Below are 13,332 nucleotides of genomic sequence, written 5' to 3' on the forward strand. Positions count from 1 at the left end.
GGGTAGCTGGAGGGTAGCTATCCAGGAACTGGGTTGGAGAACCCTGTCCTAGATCAAACCAGTAAATTACCTATTGCTAAGATGGAATGTGACGTTTCCCGTGTGCTCCAGATCCCAGGGAAGCTACTGTTCTCCCTGGTGAAGCGGTACCTGTGTGTGACGTCCCTGATGGACAAGCTCAACACGGCAGGGGTGGAGTCAAGCTCTGAGCGGCAAGACGCACCAGCCTCCTCCTCAGGGGCAGGCCACCAGCCAGAGAACCTACGTGTCCAGCGGGAGTTTGAGTTCACCATGGCCATGGCTAACCTCATCTCTGAGCTGGTTCACGTCATGGGCTGGGACCACAACCGGCAACCGCCACAGTCCAGCAGCCTGGCCCAGGGCAGGGCCTGCGGAGAGGACCAGGAGGACGTGCCGCCCCGCCGCATGCTGCGCTCCATATTCCAGCCCCGCTTCTCTGCCTCTGCCTTTCCTGTCTTTACCACCTCAAGCATGGCAGCCACAACACCACCCAAGAAGAAGACCGGCAGCGGCTTCAGGACACGCACAGACTTTGCCAGCCGCTCTGCTTACGTGGAATACGTGCAGGACAACCTGAAGAGCGGCATGTTGGTCCGTATGCTGGAGGACTATGAGGAAGTCAGCGCTGGTGATGAGGGGGACTTCCGCTACAGTAACGACGGCTCGCCACCAGTGCAGGTACAAAACATCACACCTGGTATCAGCACACAGCTGGCTCCTGAGATCTGATTAAGGGTTTAGAGTGATGACGGAGTTACAAAAACTTTTATTAACAATATAAGCTCACATTTGCTTCAATGTGATTGGCTTATTGCGGTCTGTTTCTTTTTGTGGGCACAGGTGTACTGGAACTCACTATCTCGGACCTACTGGGTGCACTGGCACATGGTTGAGATCATGGCCGCGGGCACCAGTGGACAGGGTGAGAAAGACGTCCAGGAGAAGGCCTCCTCCCTGACTGAGACCATCAAGCTAACGGCTGGTAAGAGGGGGTCACCTGCACCCACAGACTCGCACTTAAGTAAGTGACTTTCAACAATGGCGTGGCTCCGAAAGCATCAAGGCACATGAACTTTGATCCCTAATTCACTTGCAGGTTATTCTGTAAACTCAACAAAATGCCGAAATATTGTTTTATTAGTAACTGTCTAATATTGTTGGTGTTGTGCTCCCTTGTATGTAGTGAGTCAGACATTCTTCTCCAAGCCTCCTGGTGGGCTGTACTCGTTGCCTTACCTGGCTGAGGGGCTGCATGCTGATGGCGCCACCCTGAGCCGGGCTGAGTGGTGGGAAGTGCTCTTCTTCATCAAGAAGCTGGAACCAAAGCAACAGCAGGAGATCAACAACATCCTACGTCAGAGCCTCGATGAACAGGCAAGTGTCCATCACTCCATCCTCCCCTCTGGCTTCAAATCCCTCACTCTCTAATCTAATCATTCTTCCTGTTCTTTTCATGACTCTCAGCCCCCATGCAAGTTGACCGTAGATTTAATGTTTTTTGACTTGCTTCTCTCTGCTTTGTCAGATGTCAGACACAGATGAGGCCACTCTTATCCGGCTGTCGGTGCCAGGCGAGGTGGCCCGTAAGTTGCTCCACTACCTGAAGCAGACCCTGCAGAACTCGTGTCTGTGGGACCTGCTCTGCTCCCACTCCTTCTCTAAACACTACATGCGGCGCGGTGGGGGAGGCCTGGAGGATGACGAGCTGCTGCCCGACGGCTGCCCGGGCTCTTCTGGCCTGGGAGGAGGACAGAGCACCTCTTCATCTGCTGGCACTGCTTCCTCCTCCTCTGTCATGGGCTCATTTTCTAAGAAGCCTAAGAAGGAGAGTCCTACAGACTATATCTCTGACACCGAGTCTGAATTGCCCATGGAAGAGTCTAACTACTCAGAAGACCTGGAGGAGAAGATGAAAGGTGTGGCAGTCAGTGTGTTTGAGCTTTTGTTTGTTTTTTCAGTTGGAAAACTACCTCTAGCGGGTAGCCAACACCTTTTTTTCCATTGAAAGACAAGTGAAACCATTTTTGTTGTTGTAGCAAAATATTTTGCAATGTGAAAATGAAAACGAGTGTTTATTTGACAAATTCAGGTAGATCCCTCCCAATTTCAGTCCATTTGCTTCCGTTTGGTTCCTAGTGAATACACCCCAGGATACAGGATGATTTACTTCATGACAGCCATTCTTACATGCTTTGCCTTGTGTTTTCCCCACCAGTGTTCAACAACTCCAAGGTGCAGGGCAAGAAGACGGCCCTGGAGAAGCTTGGGGAGGTGGTGGACATCATGAAGAAGAGTGGCTCAGATCCAGTCCAGCAGCTGGCTGGGATCAAGTTTATCACCAAGGTCCTAGAGGACGAGGGGCCTCAGGAAAAGAGCACCCTCAGGACAGACGCTGTCCAGACCATCCGGTAAGGCTGCTGCCTGCACACTTCCTCTCTTATAGGGTCACATTTGACATTTGTGTCCTCCCAACACGATCTTTGACTTTTCTCTGCCCCCCTCCCTCCCCACAGGGATAAAGTCCTGAAGCTTGTGGTCGACATGCTGTGTGGGCAGCCCAAGGAGAATGTGGTCAGCACCCTGCGTCTCACCCGCACCCTCATGGTCAAGTACGAGTGGAGGGTCTCCTTTGCCACGGAGGGGGGCGTCAAAGCCATCCTCTCTTGTATGCAGGAATACCCCACTGTTCCACAGATCCAGCAAGTTGCCCTGGCGGTGAGTTCCCAATCACTTTGTTGTGAGTTGTTTTTACTCCCGCCAGTTATGTAATCTAGCTAGATTTCTTACGCAGTTTTAGGGGATGACAAGTAATGAGAACTCTATAGCTGTAAAGTAGAAGCTTTCTATCATGTTTCTGTCCACGATTGATTTCTTCCCTCCGCTCTAGACTCTGATGGTCGTCACAGGCGCCAGTAAGTATAACCTTAGCAGCATGAGCAGCTGCTGTCTTCCTCTTTCTGAGTCTGCCACACCCATGATGCTCGGAGTCTTTGCCAGTATTGGCTCTGCCACCCCCGAGGGCTCCAAGGGACTGCTGGCTGCCATCCCTGCTGCCATTGAACTGATGCTCAACACACCTGGGTATGTCATTTGCACCTCGACTGGCTCTCAAAGGGAATGTTAACATGCCCAACTCCTATAATGAGACTGCTTTTGTTACAGTAGAGGCTAAGGGATATCTGCTCTCTCTCTCCTACCAGGTGTATGTTGTCGGTAAGGAACGGTCTGTTGGTGATCATCATGCTGATCTCTAGTAGTAAGAGCCTGGCAGAGCAGCTGGTGGCCTGTGATGTCAGCACCGTGCTCAAGAAGTGCCTCGCGGCGTCGCGGCCAGAGAAATGGCTGGCCATCATCGCCCTCAATCACATCTCCATGGACCACAAGCTGGAGAAAAAAGGTGCGATTTCACTGCTCATCTGAACACACTCCTCAATAAGTGCTGAGTTACGGTTATGTATAGGCGTGCAACTAGCCAGCTAGGAACATGAGCTTTTTCTGCCACGCCTCTTGTATTACTATGATAGTTCCTTCTAACAATAAATAACAAAGAAAATATGACATCCCTTTCTTATGGGTTTATGTCCCAAAGTGGACAACAGGGGTTTTTCGGGATCAAAATTGGGTTTAGGTGTTGGTTGTGGTGGGGGCATGGCCATTTTAGAGGCTCTCCTGTTGGCCACAGTAATACAATTTTGCTGTTTTAAAGCCAATTTCATGCAATTCTACACATTTTGCCATGAGACAGAGAAATTTGCTGTAAAATACAATTTCCTGCAATTCTACACCTTGCCATGAGGCTGAGAGGAAAATGTGCAGTTTTAAAGCAAATTTCCTGCAATTCTACACTTTTTGCCATGGCTATCAGAGTGACTCAAACATTAAAGCAAAATCAAAGGGGCCCTATGCCATGACAAAAATACTACAATTTGGGATTCTCCCTGACTGTCTAGCTTTTATTTTGGTGATTTTCCTGGAGAGAAGTGGCTTCTTTGCTTCCCGTCTTGACACCAGACCATCCTCCAAAAGTCTTTGCCTCACTGTGCGTGCAGATTAGAGGTCGACCGATTAATCGGAATGGCCGATTAATTAGGGCCGATCTCAAGTTCTCATAACAATCGGAAATCGGTATTTTTGGGCGCCGATTTCCGATTATTATTATTTTGTATACCTTTTATTTAACTAGGCAAGTAAGTTAAGAACACATTCTTATTTTCAATGACGGCCTAGGAACTGTGGGTTAACTGCCTTGTTCAGGGGCAGAACGACAGATTTTCACCTTGTCAGCTCAGGGGTCCAATCTTGCAACCGCACAGTTAACTAGTCCAACGCTCTAACCATTGCACTCCACGAGTAGCCTGCCTGTTACGCGAATGCAGTAGAAGCCAAGTTAAATAGCTAGCTAGCATTAAACTTATATTATAAAAAACAATAAATTATAATCACTAGTTATAACTACTAATCCAGTTTAGTAGGCAATATTAATCAGGTGAAATTGTGTCATTTCTCTTGTGTTCATTGCACGCAGAGGCAGGGTATATGCAACAGTTTGGGCTGCCTGGCTCATTGCGAACTAATTTGCCAGAATTTTACGTAATTATGAGATACATTGAAGGTTGTGCAATGTAACAAGAATATTTAGACTTAGGGATGCCACCCATTAGATAAAATACCGAACGGTTCCATATTTCACTGAAATAATAAACGTTTTGTTTTTCGAAATGATAGTTTCCGGATTCTATCATATTACTGACCAAAGGCTCGTATTTCTGTGTGTTATTACGTTATAATTAAGTCTGATTTGACAGAGCAGTCTGACTGAGCAGCAGCAGGCTCGTAATCATTAATTCAAACAGCACTTTCGTGCGTTTTGCCAGCAGCTCTTCGCAAGCACAGCGCTGTTTATGACTTCATGCCTATCAGCCTAATGGCTGGTGTAACAGATGTGAAATGGCTAGCTCGTTAGCTGGGTGTGCGCTAATACTGTTTCAAACTTAACTCGCTTTTAGATTTGGAGTATTTATTCCCCTTGCGCTGCAAGGGCCACGACTTTTGTGGAGCGATGGGTAACGATGCTTCGAGGGTGGCTGTTGTCGATGTGTTCCTGGTTCGAGCCCAGGTAGGGGCAAGGAGGGGAACGGAAGCTATACTGTTACACCGGCAATACTATAGTGCCTATAAGAACATCCAATAGTCAAAGGTACAGTGCCTTGCGAAAGTATTCGGCCCCCTTGAACTTTGCGACATTTTGCCACATTTCAGGCTTCAAACATAAAGATATAAAACTGTGTTTTTTTGTGAAGAATCAACAAGTGGGACACAATCATGAAGTGGAACGACATTTATTGGATATTTCAAACTTTTTTAACAAATCAAAAACTGAAAAATTGGGCATGCAAAATTATTCAGCCCCCTTAAGTTAATACTTTGTAGCGCCACCTTTTGCTGCGATTACAGCTGTAAGTCGCTTGGGGTATGTCTCTATCAGTTTTGCACATCGAGAGACTGAAAATTTTTCACATTCCTCCTTGCAAAACAGCTCGAGCTCAGTGAGGTTGGATGGAGAGCATTTGTGAACAGCAGTTTTCAGTTCTTTCCACAGATTCTCGATTGGATTCAGGTCTGGACTTTGACTTGGCCATTCTAACACCTGTATATGTTTATTTTTGAACCATTCCATTGTAGATTTTGCTTTATGTTTTGGATCATTGTCTTGTTGGAAGACAAATCTCCGTCCCAGTCTCAGGTCTTTTGCAGACTCCATCAGGTTTTCTTCCAGAATGGTCCTGTATTTGGCTCCATCCATCTTCCCATCAATTTTAACCATCTTCCCTGTCCCTGCTGAAGAAAAGCAGGCCCAAACCATGATGCTGCCACCACCATGTTTGACAGTGGGGATGGTGTGTTCAGGGTGATGAGCTGTGTTGCTTTTACGCCAAACATAACGTTTTGCATTGTTGCCAAAAAGTTCAATTTTGGTTTCATCTGACCAGAGCACCTTCTTCCACATGTTTGGTGTGTCTCCCAGGTGGCTTGTGGCAAACTTTTTAAACAACACTTTTTATGGATATCTTTAAGAAATGGCTTTCTTCTTGCTACTCTTCCATAAAGGCCAGATTTGTGCAATATACAACTGATTGTTGTCCTATGGACAGAGTCTCCCACCTCAGCTGTAGATCTCTGCAGTTCATCCAGAGTGATCATGGGCCTCTTGGCTGCATCTCTGATCAGTCTTCTCTATGTATGAGCTGAAAGTTTAGAGGGACGGCCAGGTCTTGGTAGATTTGCAGTGGTCTGATACTCCTTCCATTTCAATATTATCGCTTGCACAGTGCTCCTTGGGATGTTTAAAGCTTGGGAAATCTTTTTGTATCCAAATCCGGCTTTAAACTTCTTCACAACAGTATCTCGGACCTGCCTGGTGTGTTCCTTGTTCTTCATGATGCTCTCTGCGCTTTTAACGGACCTTTGAGACTATCACAGTGCAGGTGCATTTATACGGAGATTTGATTACACAGAGGTGGATTGTATTTATCATCATTAGTCATTTTGGTCAACATTGGATCATTCAGAGATCCTCACTGAACTTCTGGAGAGAGTTTGCTGCACTGAAAGTAAAGGGGCTGAATAATTTTGCACGCCCAATTTTTCAGTTTTTGATTTGTTAAAAAAGTTTGAAATATCCAATAAATGTTGTTCCACTTCATGATTATGTCCCACTTGTTGTTGATTCCTCACAAAAAAATACAGTTTTATATCTTTATGTTTGAAGCCTGAAATGTGGCAAAAGGTCGCAAAGTTCAAGGGGGCCGAATACTTAAGCAAGGCACTGTATATGAAATACAAATGGTATAGAGAGAAATAGTCCTATAAATACTATATTAACTACAACCTAAAACGTCTTACCTTGGAATATTGAAGTCTCATGTTAAAAGGAACCACCAACTTTCATATGTTCTCATGTTCTGAGCAAGGAACTGAAACGTTAGCTTTTTTACATGGCACACATTTTTACATGGCACATATTACTTTCTTCTCCAACACTTTGTTTTTGCATTATTTAAACCAAATTGAACATTTTTCATTATTTATTTGAGGCTAAATTGATTTGATTGATGTTTTATATTAAGTTAAAATGAGTGTTTATTCAGTATTGTTGTAATTGTCATTATTACAACAAAAAAAAGCCAGTTTAAAAACATTTTTTTAAATCGGTATCGGCTTTTTTGGCCCTCCAATAATCGGTATCAGTATCGGCGTTGAAAAATCATAATCGGTCGACCTCTAGTGCAGATGCACTCACACCTGCCTGCTGCCATTCCTGAGCAAGCTCTGTACTGGTGGTGCCCCGATCCCACAGCTGAATCAACTTTAGGAGATGGTCCTGGCGCTTGCTGGACTTTCTTAAGCGCCCTGAATCCTTCTTCACAACAATTGAACCGCTCTCCTTGAAGTTCTTGATGATCTGATAAATGGTTGATTTAGGTGCAATCTTACTGGCAGCAATATCCTTGCCTGTGAAGCCCTTTTTGTGCAAAGCAATGATGACGGCACGTGTTTCCTTGCAGGTAACCATGGTTGACAGAGGAAGAACAATGATTCCAAGCACCACCCTACTTTTGAAGCTTCCAGTCTGTTATTCAAACTCAATCAGCGTGACAGAGTGATCTCCAGCCTTGTCCTCGTCAATACTCACACCTGTGTTAACGAGAGAATCACTGACATGATGTCAGCTGGTCCTTTTGTGACAGGGCTGAAATTCAGTGGAAATGTTTTTTTGGGGATTCAGTTCATTTGCATGGCAAATAGGGACTTTGCAATTAATTTCAATTCATCTTATCACTCTTCATAACATTCTGGAATATATGCAAATTGCCATCATACAAACTGAGGCAGCAGACTTTGTGGAAATTAATATTTGAGTCATTCTCAACTTTTGGCCACGACTGTACATACTTTAAGTTTACACTGAATGTTTTTCCATTATTTTCAATTTTCATAAGTTATTTGTGGCCCATAAAAACACTTAGGTTGGCCGCCCAGTACTTTTCTATGCACAACCCTGGACAAAGAGGATGAAGCAAGTTCTGTTCTGAATATGTCCCCTCAGAGTTGATGGAGGAGTTGGACTTCAAGGATGCGGAGCTAAAGATGCTGGTGGTGAGCCTGAAAGAGATGACAGCCAACAAGGAGGTGATCCTGACCCTGGAGCAGCTGCTCTGTGACAACTCCTCCCAGCTAGAGGAGGAGTGCAACCAGGTGACCCGTAGCCGAGAGACCTACCAGGACCTGGTGCGCCTCATGGACCAGCACCGGGCTGACCGGGCCACACAGCTCTCCATCCTCAGGTGAGACGGCGCTTTTTCGAAACTGTAACATGAAAAATGGTTCGGTACTAGGTACTAGAATTTGTTACTTTCGGTACTTCTGTAAAGTGTGTCTCACATCATATACGGATTGAGTCTATCTAGTAATTTGTCTGAATCTTCTTAAGGGAGCAGAATAAGCTAGCCAGGATGCTTGCGCATGCAGAAGACTCGGTGCGAGACACTTTTGAGGAGAGAGAGAGAATGCCGACAGCATGGCTTCTTCAAACGAAAACATAGTACCTCCACACCTGTAGCTTGTTGACAAAATTGGCTGCAGCACGTAACTATTCGAATGCTTTGATTACAGAGCAGATGAGACAGCCCACCAAAACAACTAAGCAAAAGGTGTTACAAATCAGTGCAGTACAGTACAAGGGAGCTTTATTTCCAAAACGACATAAAAAAACTATTTTACAGATAACATTTGCATTGTAATGTTGTCCTTATTCTACGGAATTAGATTTTTTTGGAGTGACAATGACATGAACATGTATTCAACAAGGCATGTTAACATTATAATATGATCACACAACCCAAAAGTAACGTGAAATGCGCTCATAGCTTGACAGCAATATATTTACACTACTTAAGAGTTTCTGGGCTTGCTACTAGCAGTAGCCACTAGCCAGCTAACAGCCCTGGGGGGGTGCATTGCACCCTGGGAAGTGAAATGCAATCTGGGAACTGTAGTATGCTGTGTGAAATCTATTTTATTTCTATGGTTTGTAGACTTGCAATATACAAGCTTCAGAAGTTAGCTTGTGTTTTTGTCATTTTGGAACTTAACTATTTAATTCATTAAATTATTTAGCTATAATGAATCAGTCTGTCATTTGACCCAATATTATGGCCATAGATGAGCAAATTAACCCTGACATTTTTAAAAGTGTAGATGAAATTGTAGTCTCTATGGTTTTGCGTAAGGAAATTGAAGGTATTCTTCTGTTCTTTAATATGGTGTTTTATTTTTGAAAGAAATTGAGTATACACTGGACAAAAGTATAATCGCAACATGTAAAGTGTTGGTTTCATGAGGTGAATAAAAGTCCTATACATTTTATTATGCACAGAAAGCTTATTTCTTTCAAATTTCCAGCACAAATGTGTTTATTTCCCTGTTAGTGAGCATTTCTCCTTTGCTAAGATAATCCATCTACTTTACAGGTGTAGCATATCAAGAAGCTGATTAAACAAGCATGATCATTAGGCCACTTTAAAATGTCCAGTTTTGTCACAGAACATAATGCCTGGGGACAATAAAAGGCCACTTTAAAATGTGCAGTTTTGTCACAGAACATAATGCCACAGATGTCTCAAGTTTTGAGGAAGCGTGCAATTGGCATGCAGACTGCAGGAATGTCCACCAGAGCTGTTGACAGAGAATTGAACATGGATTTCTCTACCGTAACGTCGCTTTAGAGAATTTGGCAGTACGTTCAACCGGCCTCTCACCCACGTGTACCCATGCCAGCCCAGGACCTTGACATCCAACTTCTACACCTGTGGGATTGTCTGAGGGGGCGGAGTTCTGAGGAGTATTTCTGTCTGTAATAAAGCCCTTTTGTGGCAAACTCATTCTTATTGGCTGGGCCTAGATCCCTACCCTTGGCTGTGCCCCTGCCTAGTCATGTAAAATCCATAGATTAGTGCCTAATGAATTCATTTCATTTGACTGATTTACTTATGTACTGCAATTTAGTAATATCTTTGAAATTGTTGCATGTAGCGTTTTATTTTTGTTCAGTATAGAATAGAAATTCTATTTTATTTGCTCTACCAGTAATCAAACTGTTGTTCAATGTTTTAAAAAAACTAAAGCCCAGTGGTTATTCTGTGACGAACTACAACGCTTTCTTATTTTTTTTCTCTCCATAGTATAGTTTCGGTATCGAGTATCATGATGCTTAACCTGGTATCGATGTAAAATATCTGGTATCGTGACAAGACACTAACTATAGGGTTTACTTGTTGGAATGCCATGTCAGTGCCTAGATCCTGTCATCAATACTGTGTAATGAACCTCAAAGGACCGTAGGTTATGTACAGTGCCTACGGAAAGTATTCAGACCCCTTTTCCACATTTTGTTACCTTAAAGCCTTATTTGAAAATGGATTTTAAAAAATGAATCCTCAATCTACACACACTGACAAAGCAAAAACAGGTTTTCAGAAATGTTTGCAAATGTAATAATAAAAATAATTTAAAAATCATATTTACATAACTATTCAGACCCTTTACTCAGTCTTACAAGCTTGGCACACCTGTATTTGGGGAGTTTCTCCCATTCTTCTCTGCAGATCCTCAAGCTCTGTCAGGTTGGATTGGGAGCATTACTGCACAGCTATTTCCCGGTCTTTCCATAGATGTTAGATCGGGTTCAAGTCCGGGCTCTGGCTGGGCCACTCAAGGACATTTGGACGCTTGTCCCGAAACCATTCCTGCTTTGTTGGCTGTGTGCTTAGGGTTGTCTTCCTGTTGAAAGGTGAACCTTCGCCTCAGTCTGAGGTCCTGAGGGCTCTGGAGCAGGTTTTCATAAAGGATCTCTCTGTACTTTGCTCTGTTCATCTTTGCCACAATCCTGACTAGTCTCCTAGTCCCTGCCTCTGAAAACATCCCCACAGCATGATGCTGCCACCGCCATGCTTCACCGTAAGGATGGTGCCAGGTTTCCTCCAGACGTGACTTTGGCATTCAGGCCAAAGAGTTCAATCTTGATTTCGTCAGACCAGAGAATCTTGTTTCTCATGGTCTGTGAGTCTTTTTAGGTGCCTTTTGGCAAACTCTAAGCGGGTTGTCATGTCACTGAGGAGTGACTTCTGGCTGGCCACTCTACCATAAAGTCCTGATTGGTGGTGTGCTGCAGAGATGGTTGTCCTTCAGGAAGGTTCTCCACTCTCCACAGAGGAATTCTAGAGCTCTGTCAGTGACCATCAGGTTTTTTTGTCACCTCCCTGACCAAAGGCCCTAAACCCCCGATTGCTCAGTTTGACTGGGCATCTAGCTCTAGGAAGTGGCTTGGTGGTTCCAAACTACTTCCATTTTAAGAATGATGGAGGCCACTGTTTTTTTAGGGACCTTCAATGCTGTAGACATTTTTTTTATTTTATTTAATCAAATTTAGAATAATGCTGTAACATAACAAAATGTGGAAAAACTCAAGGGGTCTGAATACTTTCCGAATGGCACTGTATATATGCAATGCATGTATTGTGTCAGGTGGTTACAGTTGGGACTGTTTTTATATTATCTCCTGTAGAATATTGAACAAGGTCTTGGACAATTACCAGGAGGATCTGCTTCCATGGCATGAGAGCATAGAACCATGCTTGTCTTCTATGACCACATTCATCAATGACCGTGAGGTAAGAAACATCTTCCCACATGTGGCTGATGGCACCTTAATTGGGGAGGACTGGCTCATAGTAATGACTCAAATGGAATGGTATCAAACATATGGTTTTAATGTGTTTGATTTCAATCCATTCCAGCCATTATTTTGACCTGCCCTCACCAGCCTCCTGTGGATCCTCCATGATTATAAACGCATAGCTATAATCCTGTGTTTCTATTTTAGCTAATGGTCATGACGCAAGTTTTTTTCTCTCTTTTTTCCCCCTAGGTTGTCCAGCAGCTCATCCGCTTCCTGTATCGCCTGGCCTCTCTGAACAAAGACTATGCCGTGGTGATGTGTCGTCTGGGCACAAAGGAAGCCCTGGTCAAGGCGCTGGACAAGCACAGTGTCAACCTGCTTATGGTCACAGAGCTGCGGGACTTAATCACAGACTGTGATAAGTACGCCAATCTCTACAAGAAAATGACCACCAGTGTTCTGGCTGGTTGCATACAGGTTTAGTACAAGTGCTACTATCTAACTATTCAGCAGTTATATTTTAACTCCACATTGTTTTTTCCCCACAGCTAAACCTATTCTTTAATTAAAAATAAAATAATAATTACCTTGACATGGTCAAATAACTCAAGCATAGATTGGTAACTTTTGAGTAACTTTGTTAAAAAGAATGGCATCGATTCACTATAGGTGGCGCTGTCATGAGCATTCACTTAAATCATCATATCCGCCACCCTGTTTGACCTAGTGACTTGAAACGTTGTGTTTAGTTGCCAAATTTGCCTCAAGGACCCATAAGGTCCATTAGTATAGATTTCCCTCCATCTTTGACATTTGCAAGATGTGATAGCATGCTAAAATATAAACCATATAACCAAAAAACACAATTTGGGATGTAGGCCCATGGTACAGTTGATGTCGGAAGTTTACATACACTTAGGTTGGAGTCATTAAACTCGTTTTTCAACCACTCCACAAATGTCTTGTTAACAAACTATAGTTTTGGCAAGTCGTTAGGACATCTACTTTGTGCATGACACAATTAATTTTTTGAACAATTGTTTACAGACAGGTTATTTCACTTATAACTCACTGTATCGCAATTTCAGTGGGTCAGAAGTTTACATACACTTAATTGACTGTGCCTTTTTTAAACAGCTTGGAAAATGTCATAAAATTGTCATGGCTTTAGAAGCGTCTGTTAGGCTAATTGACATAATTTGAGTCAATTAGATGTGTACCTGTGGATGTATTTCAAGGCCTACCTTCAAACTCAGTGCCTCTTTGCTTGACATCATGGGAAAATCAAAAGAAATCAGCCAAGACCTCAGAAAAGCAATTGTAGACCTCCACAAGTCAATTTCATCTTTGGGAGTAGTTTCCTTTCGCCTGAAGGTACCACGTTCATCTGAACAAAAAATGGGACCACGTAGCTGTCATACCGCTCAGGAAGGAGACATGTTCTGTCTCCTAGAGATGAACTTACTTTGGTGCGAAAATCCCAGAACAACAGCAAAGGACCGTGTGAAGATGTTGGAGGAAACGGGTACAAAAGTATCTATATCCACAGTAAAACGAGTCCTAAATCGACATAA

At 43.6% G+C, this 13,332-nt stretch overlaps 1 protein-coding gene across 6 annotated transcripts in view; it reads left to right on the forward strand.

Annotated features, from left to right (window-relative positions):
* Positions 1-13,332, forward strand: part of LOC115135214 (cullin-9-like) — a 73,757-nt gene that overhangs the window by 12,941 nt on the left and 47,484 nt on the right. For 4 of the 6 annotated variants that reach the window (XM_029669669.2, XM_029669665.2, XM_029669666.2 and 1 more), the window contains exons 4-14: positions 112-699; positions 862-1,042; positions 1,205-1,395; positions 1,547-1,937; positions 2,237-2,429; positions 2,535-2,736; positions 2,909-3,102; positions 3,222-3,418; positions 8,129-8,366; positions 11,645-11,750; positions 12,008-12,235. In XM_029669669.2, coding sequence (XP_029525529.2) covers positions 112-699; positions 862-1,042; positions 1,205-1,395; positions 1,547-1,937; positions 2,237-2,429; positions 2,535-2,736; positions 2,909-3,102; positions 3,222-3,418; positions 8,129-8,366; positions 11,645-11,750; positions 12,008-12,235 — 2,709 coding nt within the window. The remainder of the gene's footprint in view (positions 1-111; positions 700-861; positions 1,043-1,204; positions 1,396-1,546; positions 1,938-2,236; positions 2,430-2,534; positions 2,737-2,908; positions 3,103-3,221; positions 3,419-8,128; positions 8,367-11,644; positions 11,751-12,007; positions 12,236-13,332) is intronic. The other 2 variants (XM_029669668.2, XM_065023251.1) reach the window with 1 other exon arrangement.

Source organism: Oncorhynchus nerka, linkage group LG10 (genome assembly GCF_034236695.1).
Source record: "Oncorhynchus nerka isolate Pitt River linkage group LG10, Oner_Uvic_2.0, whole genome shotgun sequence".
Classification (NCBI taxonomy): Eukaryota; Metazoa; Chordata; class Actinopteri; order Salmoniformes; family Salmonidae; genus Oncorhynchus; species Oncorhynchus nerka.